At 40.9% G+C, this 17,565-nt stretch overlaps 1 protein-coding gene across 1 annotated transcript in view; it reads right to left on the bottom strand.

Moving 5' to 3' along the window:
- Nucleotides 1-16,061, bottom strand: part of LOC124269279 — a 38,781-nt gene extending 22,720 nt beyond the window's left edge. Inside the window, exon 1 of the mRNA XM_046704285.1 lies at nucleotides 14,246-16,061. Within this exon, the coding sequence (XP_046560241.1) occupies nucleotides 14,246-15,349 (1,104 nt within the window). The 5' untranslated portion in view covers nucleotides 15,350-16,061. The remainder of the gene's footprint in view (nucleotides 1-14,245) is intronic.
- Between the last annotated feature and the right edge of the window lie 1,504 nt (nucleotides 16,062-17,565).

Genomic DNA, 17,565 nt, shown 5'->3' with positions numbered 1-17,565 from the left:
ATATTGTTTACTGGCCGTTCCCTGCTCAGATGTATATTTCATACATTAGTAAGGCCATTGGAATTCTTAAAGGTTGAAATCCCAACAAACTGAAGCCATCACCATGGATTATTCTTTCTTTTGACGAGGAAGTGGGGGCCTTTAGACGTTAGACGTCTTGACTGATACGTAGTCTCTGCGTGATGGTGGTAAACGGTCACAGAAGAAATGAATATGACACAAATCAGCATGTATTTCTACGGCAGACGCTTACCACGGATCGTATAATCATATCATGCATTTTTCAACATGTTCCTTATTTATGGCAGTTCCCTTCCTGATATTTAGTCGTTCTGCAACTTGATAAAGGGCAGTAGCCTGTTTTGTACATTCCATCTAAAGGAAACACCTGGTCAGACTGGTACTGCAGAACTACGGTGCCTGAGTGTGTATTGGGTTTACAGGCAGCCTACAATCATTGGAAATATGAGACGAACAACATTAAAACTATTCACAGTGAACTATACGTCCTTTGTAGCTGAGAATCCTTCAGCAACCCCTCGTGTATTCCCGCATGCATGTATCTATATGCACCACATACATGCATGTACTAAGAGCTAAGATCCCTTTACACTGTTTTTCAGGAACAGCTATAAATTGCATTCCTTCCAGGACAATTGTACAAATCGTTCCCGTTCAATCATTTATCTTGCTTACACAACGGATAAATGCATTAACTCGGTTCTGATCGTTGTTTTGTACTTACAACATGTTGAGGCAAGAGGGTTTTCAGGTAATAAATTACCTCCCATCAGTAACTTAACAATTACCTTGGCAAAATACCAAGCAAACTTTCGACTACGGTTTTGCATGTAATTCTTTCCATGTTCATTTGATGAACATAAAACTTAAAGGGCATCCCTAAACTCGATATATGAAGATAAATTGAAATATCCTCTTACGAAATGTGATCCATTACATGTTGAAGTTGGTTTACCTTGGAGAAATGAGGAGAGGAATTTTTTACGTAATTTCAGTGGATGTTTTCTTACGTCTTCAGACACAATCAGTCAGCAGTGCTGGTTCTGCTGCGTCCTTTTCAGCACCAAAATACCTTATTGATATCACTTAACATAGCGTAATAATATCACTTTACAAATATGTTGTCATAGCGCCCCGTATATCTTAAAGTACAGAGATATTATGGCATGTGTAATGAGATAATATAATAACAGTTTAAGTCTTCTAAACTTGCAGTGCCTATTCCTCCCAAGTGTCGCCGTCAGTTGTGTTTTCAGGCGACTCGTGACACGGACCTGTTCCATTCGAAGCAAATCAAGCTTCACGCCCTCCAAGCTATCTCTGCTAATGGTTTAATGATAGCCTGTGAGACAGTCCGGGCAACTGGTCGTGTATCTGATTCCTAGACCAGATCGATGGAGGAGCACTGAGAAAAGCAGGATAGGTAGTTGCAAGTGAGCGGTCCCTCGGGGCATTGTTCTGTGTGTCTAGAAAGTCTTTCTGAGCAGTTCCCTGGTTACAATGAGATGTACGCCTCCAGAAGATGACTAGAGGGGAAGTCAATGGTCAAAGTTATGTCTATAATGACACAGGTCATGTGAAAATAGTGCTTGTAAATGTGATAATCTACATTGTTGTAAATGTGATAATCTACATTGCTGTAAATGTAATAATCTACATTGTTGTAAATGGAGTAATCTACACTGTTGTAAATGTGATAATCTACACTGTTGTAAATGTGATAATCTACATGGTTGTAAATGTGATAATCTACATGGTTGTAAATGTAATAATCAACATTGTTGTAAATGTGATAATCTACATTGTTGTAAATGTGATAATCTACATTGTTGTAAATGTAAAAATCTATATTGTTGTAAATGTTATAATCTACATTGTTGTAAATGTGATAATCTACATGGTTGTAAATGTAATAATCTACATTGTTGTAAATGGGGTAATCTACACTGTTGTAAATGTGATAATCTACATTGTTGTAAATGTGATAATCTACATTGTTGTAAATGTGATAATCTACATTGTTGTAAATGTGATAATCTACATGGTTGTAAATGTAATAATCTACAATGTTGTAAATGGGGTAATCTACATTGTTGTAAATGTGATAATCTACATTGCTGTAAATGTAATAATCTACATTGTTGTAAATGTGATAAACTACATTGTTGTAAATGTGATAATCTACACTGTTGTAAATGTGATAATCTACATGGTTGTAAATGTGATAATCTACATGGTTGTAAATGTAATAATCAACATTGTTGTAAATGTGATAATCTACATTGTTGTAAATGTGATAATCTATATTGTTGTAAATGTTATAATCTACATTGTTGTAAATGTGATAATCTACATGGTTGTAAATGTAATAATCTACATTGTTGTAAATGGGGTAATCTACACTGTTGTAAATGTGATAATCTACATTGTTGTAAATGTGATAATCTACATTGTTGTAAATGTGATAATCTACATTGTTGTAAATGTGATAATCTACATGGTTGTAAATGTAATAATCTACAATGTTGTAAATGGGGTAATCTACATTGTTGTAAATGTGATAATCTACATTGCTGTAAATGTAATAATCTACATTGTTGTAAATGTGATAAACTACATTGTTGTAAATGTGATAATCTACATGGTTGTAAATATAATAATCTACATTGTTGTAAATGGGGTAATCTACATTGTTGTAAATGTAATAATCTACATTGTTGTAAATGGGGTAATCTACATTGTTGTAAATGTAATAATCTACATGGTTGTAAATGTAATAATCTACATTGTTGTAAATGGGGTAATCTACATTGTTGTAAATGGGATAATCTACATTATTGTAAATGGGATAATCTACATTGTTGCAAACTGGTGGTTCAGTATCTGAGCATAGTATTCATAGAAGGTTATTGTAGAGTTATGTAAACGAGAGAACTAGGTTTCAGTATGGCTGTAGTTGTAGCGCACTCATACAAGTTCAATGCACGAAATACATAGGTGATATATAGGAGAGTGGTTATTCCATTACAGTGCACCTTGAACGATTTAGATTTTCTGTAGATCGGTCATTAGAAGGGTCGGGTTATGATTGGTAACGGGAATGCTTCAGATGTAAGTACAAGTGTAGTTATAGCACAAGAAGGAGGTAGTAGTAGCAGCAGCAGTGGTAGTAGTAGTGGCAGTGGTAGTGGTAGTGGTGGTGGTGGTGGTGGTAGTAGTAGTAGTAATAGTAGCCGCAGCAATAGTAGTGGTACTAGTAGTAGTAGTAGTAGTAGTAGGGTGGTGGTGGTAGTAGTAGTAGTAGTAGCTGTGATAGTAGTAGTATTCGTAGTGGTAACAGCAGCAATAGTAGTGGTACTAGTAGTGGTAGTAGTGGTAGTGGGGGGTGGTAGTAGTAGTAGTAGTAGTAGTCGTAGTAGTAGTGGTGGTGGTAGTAGTAGGAGTGGTAGTACTAGTAGTGGTGGTGGTGGTGGTAGTAGTAGTAGTAGTAGTGGGGGTGGTGGCATCAGCAGTTGTGGTGGTAGTGATGGTAGTAACAGCAGTGTTGGTAGTACTAGCAGTAGTAGATATAGTGGTGTTTTGTATTTGTGGTGGCGGTGGTGGTGGTACTAGTAGTAGTAGTAGCAATTGCAGCAGTAGTTGTAGTAGTAACTGTTCAGCAGCAATGGCCGTAAAGGTAGCATGTGCATTGATAGCCGACCAGTCCTTGTTGTACCCATTAATGCCCAGAGGCAGGCAGGGTCCAACAAGTACCATATTTTAACGTCTTTTGGTATGACGCAGCCGGTGATCGAACCCGCGACCTTCCGCTCTCTGGGCAGAAGCTCTAACCACTACACCACGGAGGCGGTCGTGATAGTACCAGTGGCGCTGACGATTTTAGCTGTAGTTGCAGATGTAGTGATTGTTACAGCGGTTGTAGTAGCTGTAGCAATGTGGTGTGGTGATAAATATTGATGCACGGTATGGCGGTATAGTATAGTTGTGTATAGGCCCACTACAACAGTGTTTGTAAGTGTATCAGTATCCGCGGCATTTGACGATGGCACCTCACCGGCTGTTGCGATAACCACACTACGCCCTCTACCCCTCCCAGACACCAAGCAGGCTCCCACTACGGAATACAGTCTATGCATAATGCAGTCCCTGCCCGGGCGTGTCAGAACACCTCCAGTTATCTCCCTGAGTCAGCTCACACCACACCATTAACTTACAATGCGTACTCCCACATCCAATCAATGAAAACAATGGAGTCAGCGGAAAAGAGAAGGGGAGAAGATTGTCCTGTCTTGAAGTCTCTGTTAGCATTGCAAGTCAATCGTCTTCCGTCCGTTATCGCATCACAGAGAGTCAGGTCTGAGAGGTACTGATTTGGCGAGCTGAACCCGGAAAGTCGGCTCCGCCCCAGATGGAACATTTCGGACAGAGCTAGTTGTATACCGATGATAAAATGTATACAAAACGCAAAATCTGTGATATTAGTGTGCATCAAAATGAATCCATCATTACAAAGCAGCTGAAACAGATTGTATATATTTGTGAACAAAGCTAGCAAAGAGCTAAGGTGATCGTAACTCCCATATTTTAACATGAGTGAGTGAGTGAGTGAGTTTAGTTTTAGGCCGCACTCAGCAATAGTCCAGCTATATGGCGGCAGTCTGTAAATAATCAAGTCTGGACCAGACAATCCAGCATCAACAGCATGAGCATCGATCTGCGCAATTGGGAACCGATGACATGTGTCAACCAAGTCAGAGAGCCTGACCACCCAATCCCGTTAGTCGCCTCTTACGACAAGCATAGTCGCCTTTTATGACAAGAATGGGTTGCTGAAGACCTATTCTACACTGGATCTTCACGGGTCTATTTTAACATGAACAAAGGGTTACGACAATGATATGCGATAGGAACTACATATAACAAATATCTGTCTGGTAGTGAGTGTGCCGGTTGGATTATATGCGCTCTTAAAAGTATTTCAGTTGTGTCCCGGCGTATCACAATAATATGGAACCGCTCAACTACAGTGCTGATAAACCACGTGGTTTTAAATCCTGGTCCAACAAAGGGACGCAACTACAGAAATGGAATTTCGTATGGGACGACTGGGCTATGGTCTTTCTTCCAATTCCTTCTGAGACGAATAGGTTATGATCCCTGTATCAGATACTCGTCTTTCTTCCAATTCGTTCTGAGACGAATAGGCTATGATCCCTTTATCAGATACTCGACTTCCTTCGTAACTTAAAGGAGAGGCCTTAGACATGTGAATGGAAAATATATATCACCTTGGCCTCACATTTCCTCACGTTCTGTGCATCATGGGATCATGGTCCCGACCACCTGCCTCATTGTGTGTCTACAGCGTAATTACTCCTCATTTCTCTCAGTTACTGATAGGACAGAGTTAACCCCATATAATTCTTATTCCATTCACCGAGTTACTATTTTTGACGTGTATTCAACCATCTGCTTACATGTCGTGAGAATTCTAAATATGTCCGAAGTCCCGTATGTTGCTAGCAAGGGCCAGCTCATTCATCGGGTAACAATCAATATCCACTCACCCGTATACCAAACAATATTCACTCTGTCCCACAACAAACAATATCCACTCTGTCCCACAACAAGCAATATCCGCTCTAACCCACAACAAACAACATCAACTCTATCCCACAACAAACAACATCCACTCTATCCCACAACAAGCAATATCCACTCTGTCCCACAACAAGCAATATCCACTCTATCCCACAACAAACAACATCCACTCTATCCCACAACAAGCAATATCCACTCTGTCCCACAACAAGCAATATCCACTCTATCCCACAACAAACAACATCCACCCTATCCCACAACAAACAACATCCACCCTATCCCACAACAAACAACATCCACCCTATCCCACAACAAACAACATCCACCCTATCCCACAACAAACAACATCCACTCTATCCCACAACAAGCAATATCCACTCTGTCCCACAACAAACAATATCCACTCTATCCCACAACAAACAACATCCACTCTATCCCACAACAAGCAATATCCACTCTGTCCCACAACAAGCAATATCCACTCTATCCCACAACAAACAATATCCACTCTATCCCACAACAAGCAATATCCACTCTGTCCCACAACAAGCAATATCCACTCTATCCCACAACAAACAACATCCACTCTATCCCACAACAAGCAATATCCACTCTATCCCACAACAAACAACATCCACTCTATCCCACAACAAGCAATATCCACTCTGTCCCACAACAAACAATATCCACTCTATCCCACAACAAACAACATCCACTCTATCCCACAACAAACAATATCCACTCTGTCCCACAACAAACAATATCCACTCTATCCCACAACAAACAATATCCACTCTATCCCACAACAAACAATATCCACTCTATCCCACAACAAACAATATCCACTCTATCCCACAACAAACAATATCCACTCTATCCCACAACAAACAACATCCACTCTGTCCCACAACAAACTATATTTGCTCTATCCCACAACAAACAACATCCACTCTATCCCACAACAAGCAATATTCACTCTTTCCCACAACAAACAATATCCACTCTTTCCCACAACAAACAATATCCACTCTGTCCCACAACAAACGATATTCACTCTGTCCCACAACAAACAATATCCACTCTATCCCACAACAAACAATATTCACTCTGTCCCACAACAAACAATATCCACTCACTCTTTTATCCATTCACCCCACACCAAACAAATATTCAGTCTATAACCGTTAGGTAAATCGTCAGGTAATATGTCTGTACGCTTTGGTCGACTTTCAGGTAACGTGTGAGATTATTTGTTCCTAATTCATAACCTTGTAATACATTTATTACCAAAACCTATGTTTCCCATACCGTCGTATAGCTGGAGTATTGCTGAGCGCGGCGTTAAACGATCAACAAACATGTTTCTCATATATGATGCACTGATCTCATTCCAAGATTTAAAGTCAGTTGTTACAATGATACCCCATGCCTACTCTCAGTTGTACAATTTGTCATTCTGGAGATACACTGGCAGAAAACACAATGTGTTAAACAGTGGTGAATGGCTTCATCTCCGTTCAGTGGCGACTGCAGTGTTTTTGTTTCTTCATCAATTCCGCTCTGTGAAATCATGCAATCAAATTTGCCACGATGGCGGTGCCTCGCAAGTATGAGCACACAGAACGTCTGGTTGCCAAGCAACCTCCACGCCAGTCCAGCATTCTTCCGCTGCACGTCTTCAAATATTCACGATATATCGCGAACGGTTTACACAAGGAAGACAGTATTTGTACATGAAAGTAACATGACAAATTTTTCCAGAGACGTCATCCAATTTTGATATGTCTACAACGGCCCATTATAGACAATGTTTTATACAAAAGCCGTGTCAATATTTGAAAGAAGACAGGATACTGACTACCGGTTCTGTGATGCAGAAGTTGCCGTCACACACGTATCCAATACACCAAATACAGAATCTTTTTTATTCTGTTATACAGATCAACGTGTTAAGACATGATGTGAGTGTCCATCTCCATTAGGGACAATCAAATATTTACTGCAAATCAGGTTTATCAACCCAAGAATGTTTCTGTCGTTGATGTAAGATATTAAATATTATATTTCGGGATGACTAGTTCTCTTTACCAAATATTAAACCGATATCTCTCAAGGATTAAATAACAATTCGAGTCGAAACCACTTTCAGACAAAGGCGCGGGTAGTTTGGTAGCCTAGTAGTTAAGGTGTTCGCTCGTCACGTCGAAGACCCGGGGTCGATTCCCTACATGGACACAACGTGTGAAGCCTATTTCTGGAGTATCCCGCCGTGATATTCCTGGAAAAGCGGTGTAAATCCAAACTCACTTACTCACTTACTTTCAGACAATGGCAACCTATGGGTTTCAGAATAAGGTCATAACCATCATCCGAGACATCACGAACTTAAAGCAGAACGTTTTCTGGTGAAGTATAATGTCCATTTCAAGCGTTGGCCGCCAATTTGTAACTTTCATCACACGTATACATGTATAGTGTTTAAATGCATAGACTTTTAGGACGCTGTGTTAACGGTGTGAATAAATTCCATATATTCTGGGCACATATTATAATATAAATCCTCACACTACGCGTTCGGCTTCAAATGAAATTTAGAGACTATTCATTCGATCTAACATTCATCTAATGAAGCCGAACGCGTAGCGTGAGGTTTCAAATGATTAAGTTAGAGACTATCAATTCGGCCTATCATTCATCTAATTTCCAAACACAGTATGTTTATCTCCTAAATCATTTGAGTGTTGTTGGCAAGTGTAATCAACATAGCAGTATTAATGTCGTGTATCAATCAAACTTATGGCAGTATATTAAAAGGTATATGGCACAGTTATGTAATCATGTTTCATATCTTTGCATCTTTGCAAAATTATGGAGTTATATGTTTCATATCTTAGTATTTTACAAAAGCAGAAACCCTGCTGTGCACTGATTTCAAGATTTCTGTGTTCGTTTATAAGTTTGAGCTGGAATGTCCGTAAAGAACAGATTTTAAATCAAAGCCTTTAACAAAGTAATACCAATCGTGTCTGATCAAGGCAGACAAAGAAATAATGTAGATTGTCTTCAGTATGGTAGCCACAGTTACACATTAGACTCTCAGCTATATATCTATTAAATTTGTCGGTGATCGTTGCAACCAATATATCATATTACAATATAAATGTTGCATATCCACCATGTTATCAGTATGTCACGCAGAACCTTCACCAGCCACGCATTGATATCAAATTACACTCTTATCGCTGACGGGGCGGTGGGGTAGCCTTGTAGTTAAAGCGTTGGCTCGTCACGCCGAAGACACGGGTTCGATTCCCCACTTGGGTACAATGTGTGAAGCCCATTTCTGGTGTCCCCCGCCGTGATGTTGCTGGAATATTGCTAAAAGCGGCGTAAAACCAAACTCACTCACTCACTCACTCTTATCGCTGACACATACAGAATGCAACGACGTGATATTTATAACAGTATTATATATAGCACTGATAGCAATATGAACTGGTATGTTCCTCTCGTATAAGCAAATGTATATTGTTTGCGTTCATAAATATATCTCACCTTGAGTAGCTGCAGAGATTATTTAACTGAACTACTCAAGGAGTGAAACTGTTTCCAATGCTGCTCGCGTTTACAAACTGATCAGGGTTTCGTTGTTCAAAACAACCTTAGCTAAGGTCAACCTTAAACACTAAGGTTAGAGTTACGATCACCCTAAGAAAACGCTACGCCCGTTGCACAAAACAATCTTAGGGCAACCTTAACTCGGACTCCACGAGACAAACGGTAGCGAGAAATCATTCAGCGTGTCCAGTTGACTCGTCCTGTCTCTGTAGACTCTCTGCTTCCTCAAACTTCTCTCGATCTCCTTGTATGAAATAAAAGCAGGCGCCAAATTCCCTACCCAAACTTAGAGACGCTAAGGTTTGGTCGGACCAACCTTAGTTATAAACCTTAACTTAAGGTTAACCTTAGTTAAGGTTGTTTCGTACAACGGGAGGTTAACCTTAGTAAAGTTCTAAGGTTGTAATCTTAGAGATAAGGTTGTTTTGAACAACGGAGCCCAGGACCTGTATGATGGTTATCGGCACAGAAACAAGTAAATGAGTTTAGTTTTACGCCGCACTCAGCAATATTCCAGCTTTATGACGGCGGTCTGTAAATAATCGAGTCTGGACCAGACAATCATGTGATCAACAGCATGAGCATCGATCTACGCAATCGGGATACAATGACATGTGTCAACCAAGTAAGTGACCCTGACCACCCGACCCGTTAGTCGCCTCTTACGACAAGCATGGGTTACTGAAGATCAATTCTAACCCGGATCTTCACGGGTCGGCACAGAAAGGAGCAAATAGGGGGTATTAAATAGAACTCCAGGTTTCCACAAACTCATTATCTGGATTTAAGGAACATGATTTATTCCGACAACTACTCGGCACAGAAGATAGGATGAGGGTCTGTCACCCAAGTGCATCTGGATGGATGACTTTACATTCCCTTGGCTTCGGCTCTGGCCGAAGTCATCCAGAGTTTCAATCACATTTAACATTCAGTACAATGGTTTCAAAAATCCGTCCCTGCTAACAAGATGTGTTTGGGTCAGTCATTTATCCTACACACTTCACGAGTCTGATTATCCCATCTGTCAAATCATCTTTGGTAACATTCTACATCTGACGACCGATAGAACCATTACAATCACCCATAACTCATGCATTGATGTCACTCTTGCAATACTTGACAACTAATTATTACTCAACGGTATTGAAGATATTTATTACATACTTGACATGATATAGAAAACCGAATACAGACATTTTCGTATTTCGTGGCATCAAATATAACAATGTGCTGGTATCGATTGCAAGAGCACAAATGGGAGGGAGAGTTCCATTGGAGGGAGGACTCCCATGGGCGGCTAGAGCGTGTGAGCAATACCTTGTATTATTGTTGTATTATTGTATATAATATGATGGGCACGGCAGCGTCCATACAATGCTTGACGCGAGAAACGGATTCCACACGGGAAAATGTGCAACACTATCTGTTTAGACACACCGTTTTCATTTTAGTACGACAACAAATATTAACTGTTTGTGTTGAAGTCGATTTGAGTATCAAATTACTGGAGGTCATGCATGAAGATCACATGAATGTAAATTGAATTATAGCTGACATTTAGCTGATGTACCAGTATTGACTTGAAAGACGCAAGGAATTAACATATCATCGCCGTGAATAAATTCTACTTACTCAGCACATCTTCTGTGTGCTACGCAAAGCCTTACACAAAATATGAATGTTACATATTCAGCATATTATCAGTATGTCACACAAAACCTTGCGTCACTATATTCTACATATTCAGCATATTATCAGTATGTCAGACAGAACCTTGCCGTCGTTATATTCTACATATTCAGCATAATGTCTGTATGTCACACAAAACCTTGCGTCATTATATTCTACATATTCAGCATATTATCAGTATGTCAGACAGAACCTTGCCGTCGTTATATTCTACATATTCAGCATAATGTCTGTATGTCACACAAAACCTAGCGTCATTATATTCTACATATTCAGCATATTATCAGTATGTCAGACAAAACCTTGCCGTCATTATATTCAATATATTCACCATATTATCAGTATGTCACACAGGCCCTTGCCGTCATAATATTCTACATATTTATCATATTATCAGTATGTTACACAGGCCGTTGCCGTCGTTATATTCTACATATTCAGCATATTATCAGTATGTCATACAGGCCCTTGCCGTCATTATATTGTACATATTCACAATATTATCAGTACGTCAGACAGGCGCTTGTCGTCATTATATTGTACATATTCACCATATTATCAGTATGTCAGACAGACGCTTGCCGTCGTTATATTCTACATATTCAGCACAATATCTGTATGCCACACAGACCGTAGCCATAATATAGCTGTATCGACAATACACGACTTTGTCCATATGTTGCCATTATGTCATACAGATTCCTAACAATAACAGTCATATTTTGCACGTTCAGTATAATGCCTGTATTTCACAAAGAGCCATAAAGATAATATATTTCACACTCAGCGCGCTATGCACGTATGTCATACAGATACTTGTTGATAATATATTCTGCATATTCAGCATATTGCCTATGTCATATAGTTCCATGCCAACTATTTATTGTGCACATTCAGCTTAATCAGACGGGACATGACCCGATAGTATATTCTGCACATTCAGCGTTTTGCATCACACAACACGAACAGTCCTGTCTTAGCCATGAAATATCATGTTCGAAGTCCACACATTGTGAATAACATTGGTAATGTAGTGGGTAGAATATGAGACCTTGTCATTACAGTCCATCAACAATAATCCCATACAGGAAACCAACTTCATCAAACTGATAATAAAGATTTTTTTGTTGTAAATATATTGCATTTCTGTCAGGCGTTGAACGACCTACTATCCACGAGATGAAAAGGTGTGTCGATTAAACAATACGCAAAATCATATTGGTCAATGCGTCAACGAACAGCAATCCTGTCACCATCTCCTAATGAACTACTCAACACAGGATCTTGAACATAGTATTACATGATCATTTGAGGACTGATACCTTAGTCGTCACAATGCCTGCAGCTGATCTGCTTTGAGTAATATTGAGTTAAGGTATAGGCAGCATTAAACATATATTCCAGCAATGTCACAGCGGGGGACACCTGTAATAGGAATAGAACCAGGGCCTTGGTGACACGAGTGAAAGCTCTAACCACCTGGCTACCTCCAATGTTCTTTTATCGTAGAATTAGTAGTATAGGACCATCAGCCTCGATACTGTATCATACCTCAGTACCGATTGCCTCCGTTGCTAAATGGCCTCTGATAGATGACCTCCCTGTTTCACAATGAACACTCCATTAATTCCGTGCTGAGACCACTCAAGCTGCACAGAGGACTATTCACATAACAGCATTAGGCTGAAGTCTATACTTGTTGACACGGGTTCTGCAACTTATTAGACTTCATTTCACGCTTAACAAATGTCTCTCCGTATGCCAACATCACTTACGCAGTCATTCATGAATAACTGAGGATTTGCATAGCTCACAATGTCAGTTTGAATATATTTTGCAAAACACATAACACCAGGGTCTATCTTCACAAATAATGTAATACATTTATAACCATGATCAACCACTGCAGTAAGCAAGAATGTTATCAACATTAAATGGCTATCGAGAACGCACTGTTCTGTATATACGCTCCAGCTGTTGAAAAAAAATATTCCCCAATCAGTCACTGCAGACAATCATTCGCCAGCAGTAGAGGATAGTAGCGTGGGATTGTGTGAAATCAATCAAGTCGTCCTTCATTCGACACACACATTGTATAGACCATACACACTTCGCTGATAAGGAAAAGAAGGAAATAGACCGTCACTGCCGGGTTCGCTGCATGATGTGATGTAATGTTATTGCAAATCCATAGCCTCTATTCCGTGTATGCATTATCAACTCAATTACCTGGGGAGCAATGCAGGCATAACCAAGGACGTTCCATTGTATTACACAGCAGGGTGCTAGTGGATGAAGCGCATTCAGTCAGGCACACACTCCGAGTTTAAATTAGTTCATTTGTTGATTCCAAACTGAAACATGCGCGCATATACATCCCAATTCCTTAAGAAAAAGATTCCCTTGGTGGAGTAGATAGAGCGTCTGCCTGGAGAGCAAACTGTTGGCGGTTCGATACCCAAAGATTATATATGCTTGTTTCTAGTACTTTAAACGGACATTAGATAACATGGGAAACTAACAGAAAATGTTGTTCTTTATCAAACCTGTACATGAAGGTATTTATGACTTGGATATGTGTTTGCCCCACATGAATAATGCAGTGGTAGTATGGAGACAGCTGTTTGATTCTCAAAACAGGGTCCGAACGAACACCTCTTTTTGTGTCACTGACTGACTGACTGAGTTGGGTTTTGCGCCGCTTTTAGCAATATTCCAGCAACATCACGGCGGTGGACACCAGAAATGGGCTTCACACATTGTGCCCATATGGGGATTCGAACCCGGGTTTTCGGCCTGACGAACGAACGCTTTAACCATTAGGCTACCCCACCGCCCTTTTTTGTGTCACTATATCCATGTTCCTGGCTTTCTGCGTAACGGTCCCTAAAACATGTTCGCCTCTACTAAGAAGAAACACCAATATAATCTGCAGTATCAACAATCTGTATGTAGTTTGTTCAGCTTGTTTTGTTGTTTAACTTCGTACTCAGTACTATTTTAGTTGCATGGCAATTGTTGTCTGGGACAACTCAAGTTCGTTCTAGGCAATCCAGTGATTGACAACATGAGCATCGATACGACCAACCATGCTTGCGATCCTTATCCTCCGATCTCGCGAGTCGCCTCTTAAGACAAGCGTTGGTTCCTGAAGACAAGGTCGAAGCCAGATCTTCCCGGCAGTGGTTATCAGGGGATAGATCAGGATTGTTGTGCATGTATGTTATAGAACAGCACGGTCACACTATTGGGTCCGAAGTCTGTTTTAATCGTTTTGTCGGTTATTGGATGTGATTAATCAAGGCTTACTCACCTCGTCCACAGGGATGTCTGTTCGCATTTGAAAGCCCTCATCTAGGTCCTGCTGCACGAAGTACTTGCCAAACGGACCGTCCAGAGCGGTTAGGGGCTTGGACTGAGACTTTGTCAAGATCCTCACGTGCCAGGCTACATAGCGGCTGAACTTCCGGGGCACGTGGGAAATATCAGTGTAATACAGTTTAAAAGTGAGGTACTTCCCACTCGTGTCCGCCTCCAGCATCCAGGCCTGTTTGTCCCGGTCGTAGAGGTGGGCACGACTTCGATTTCTGTTTAAGGCATGGACATTGACCTCACTCACCGACACCACTGAGATCATCTCCACCTTCACACGCAAGGTGGACCTTCCCTGAGCCAGCCTTAACATGGAGGCACCAACTGTGAACGGTTCGCCCATACCAGACGTATCCAGGATTTGAACCAGTTCCCGAGAATCAAACGTCCCTTCTTCTCCCAGAATGACCCTGTACTTAAGACTACACAAGTGGTCAAAACTCGTATGTCTTTGCAGTTGAACCGCAATACTTCCATCGGCTTCGATGGAACTACTGTCAGGAAATAAGGACACGCTCCAGTCAAACAGACCGAATGAGTAGTAGGTTGACTCTAATCTGTCGCTATATCCTTGTCTAGACGCATGGTTGTCCTTCGGAATTTTCATGAAGCATTCAAACTGACAAACTGCATTTCGCATTTCCAGCTCAAACATGACATCTCCGGTCTCTTGAATAAAATTTCTTTGTACAAGTTCGTCAATCTCAATGAAAGTTTTCCTGCCGAACACATTATTCTCGGTGGTATACTCGCAGCTCTTTTCAATGAAATGTTCATTCTTGGTGAAATGGTCCCTGTTGAGTATAGTGACCGTGAAATCAAGGCGACATTTCATGCCCTGAGAAGTCGTCAGCAGCTTCAGAAACACTCCGATGTGACGGTCACTTCGAACAAAACTAACACTCCATTTTTGAAAGCCATACACAAAGTCTTTCGCGTAACAGTCTGGCGTAAATTCCCGGACGATCCTACCAGGCAAGACGAACGTGAAGACCTGAGCATTCAGCCGGTCATTAAGCTTAACAAACCTACAGAGCTTGGCCATAGTTCTTGTTATCTGTTCTTGTCACAGTGACACACAGTGTAGAATGTGATGGTCCTCATTGACACAACACCATCAGAAGCCAACTTACCAGCAATTCTGTACCTAATACACAGCCTTGAGACATAACGTCTCACAAGCTAATCCCACAGCTGGATCACCTTCATCAGCCTAACCACACACACACCCAGACACATGTCTCACCTCTGTGCAACAAGAAGCAGCTATCTCGGAATCTCAAAAAATAAATACTATCGCACCGACTAACGAGTTGTTTCCGGTGCCTTTATCTCAGCAGGGGAATATCGAACGATCCTCTCGGCTCTGTCGCGTGTCTGTAGAACGGGACATTCCAACCGCTGCCACCAAACACCACTGTGGTCGCCTCCAGATTCATGCATCAACTGCACACTGCTCCGACACCGTCCAACACTATAGGTATGTCCCGCAATGCTCTTTGCTGCAGCCGCTCCTCGACATCGATTCTCCCTCTGTCCGTATGCTCAGAGAGCCTGCATTGTTGCCGCCGTTAAAGGTGGTATGTGTTCTCGGGAAGCGAGCGCAACAGATTGCCTGTGGTGTTACATGCCTCTGAGACAGTTTCACCCTCACGCACCGAGTCCCAGTGACATTCTCCCTACTATATATTGTATGACCGATATCTGTGTTCCTCCAAGTGTGGACCTCCCTGGAGATGGACTCTACCATTGGCGATAGACCACACAGCTCGCGTCGACTATATACTCAGCAAGGAGTGGCTTGTGTCAGAAAAATGACTTAAAATGAAGCTGTTCATGAGCAGTATATGTGTCACCATACATAATATATCACTTTGTTCAGTGTCTACACATTAAGGGCGGTGGGGTAGCCTAATGGTTAAAGCGTTGGCTCGTCACGCCGAAGACCCGGGTTCGATTCCCCACATGGGTACAATGTGTGAAGCCCATTTCTGGTGTCCCCCGCCGTGATGTTGCTGGAATATTGCTAAAAGCGGCATAAAACCAAACTCAGTCAGTCAGTCAGTCTACACATTAAACGAAATATCCTGTGGGGAAAACGAAAGTATTTACCCATGTTTGATTCTACAAAAAATGAACAAGAATGGTTGTTTCATGGTGTTGTATTTGATACGGTAGCACGGGTATGTGTTGGTCCTAGCTTTTGTAATCTTCGTCGACTGTCTGCAAACTTTAACGTTTAGATAAAGTGCAAAATGTTTCAATCAAATCCAATTTTCTCTTTCTTCGTAAATGCGTTCAGCAATATGTACAGATAAGTGCCAATAACCTTAGTTATTTTGTCTGGTGTCAAATAGTATGTCAGTTTAGTCAGTTGAACCAACAATCACATAGTGTAGTTAATGCTTGCATTTCGCGATTTATGGCTGGGTAACACGATTAAAAGAAACGAACTGTCTGTCATTACAGAATTGTTTGTCATTTGTTCATGTGGTAGGGTTTTGTACAGCAAGAATCATTTCTAGTAGTATTCAATTACCTTCCGAGCCGGGGTCAAGAGTTGTAGATAAATATCAGCGTCTTCAGACTTCTACATCCTGATAATCATCTGCGATTCCTGTCAAGGATTGAGGGGTTAATGGACGGGTGGTTATTACATTGTAATTGAATCTTTATTGATCTCTTCTTCCCACGATCCTGTTTCTAGAGCGAAAGAAATTAATTACACCGCTTTATGTATTTTGGCACGATATCGTTTATCTTTACGTTGCTTCATCACTATGTGCTACTGATTCCTAACTGCACGGTTGTTACACACTCCGCATTGTGCAGTTGAATCTGCGTTTCCTATAGTTATGGAAACCGTTTTGTCGCTTTATTGCTTATTCTTTCAGGGGTAGCCTAGTGGTTAAAGCGCTGAAGAAACGAGTTCGATTCCCCACATGGGTACAATGTGGAAAGCCGTTTTCTGGTTGCTAAAAGTGCCGCAAAACCATACTCACTCGCTCACCCGCTACTCTTTTCAGAAACGATTGACTATCAACCTCCAGGAGATGGAAGCCTCTATGATATGTGTCAGAAGAGTGTATGCAGGCAGGTATTTTTCATCAAATTGTTGAAATATTTTTCAGTAATGTTCATTTGGCAATTGCTGCAATTGTTGCATTCTTCTCATTACTTGCGCAGGGATCAAAAAATGAAAATGACGTCATCCATGACGTCGTTCTACCAGTAGTGGAACTGATTTGATATCTCCATTGA

Source organism: Haliotis rubra, unplaced genomic scaffold, assembly GCF_003918875.1.
Source record: "Haliotis rubra isolate DU_JTF1 unplaced genomic scaffold, ASM391887v1 Scf1434, whole genome shotgun sequence".
NCBI lineage: Eukaryota > Metazoa > Mollusca > Gastropoda > Lepetellida > Haliotidae > Haliotis > Haliotis rubra.
Note: the sequence above shows the minus strand (reverse complement) of the source record. Positions and strands in the feature narration are given on the sequence as shown.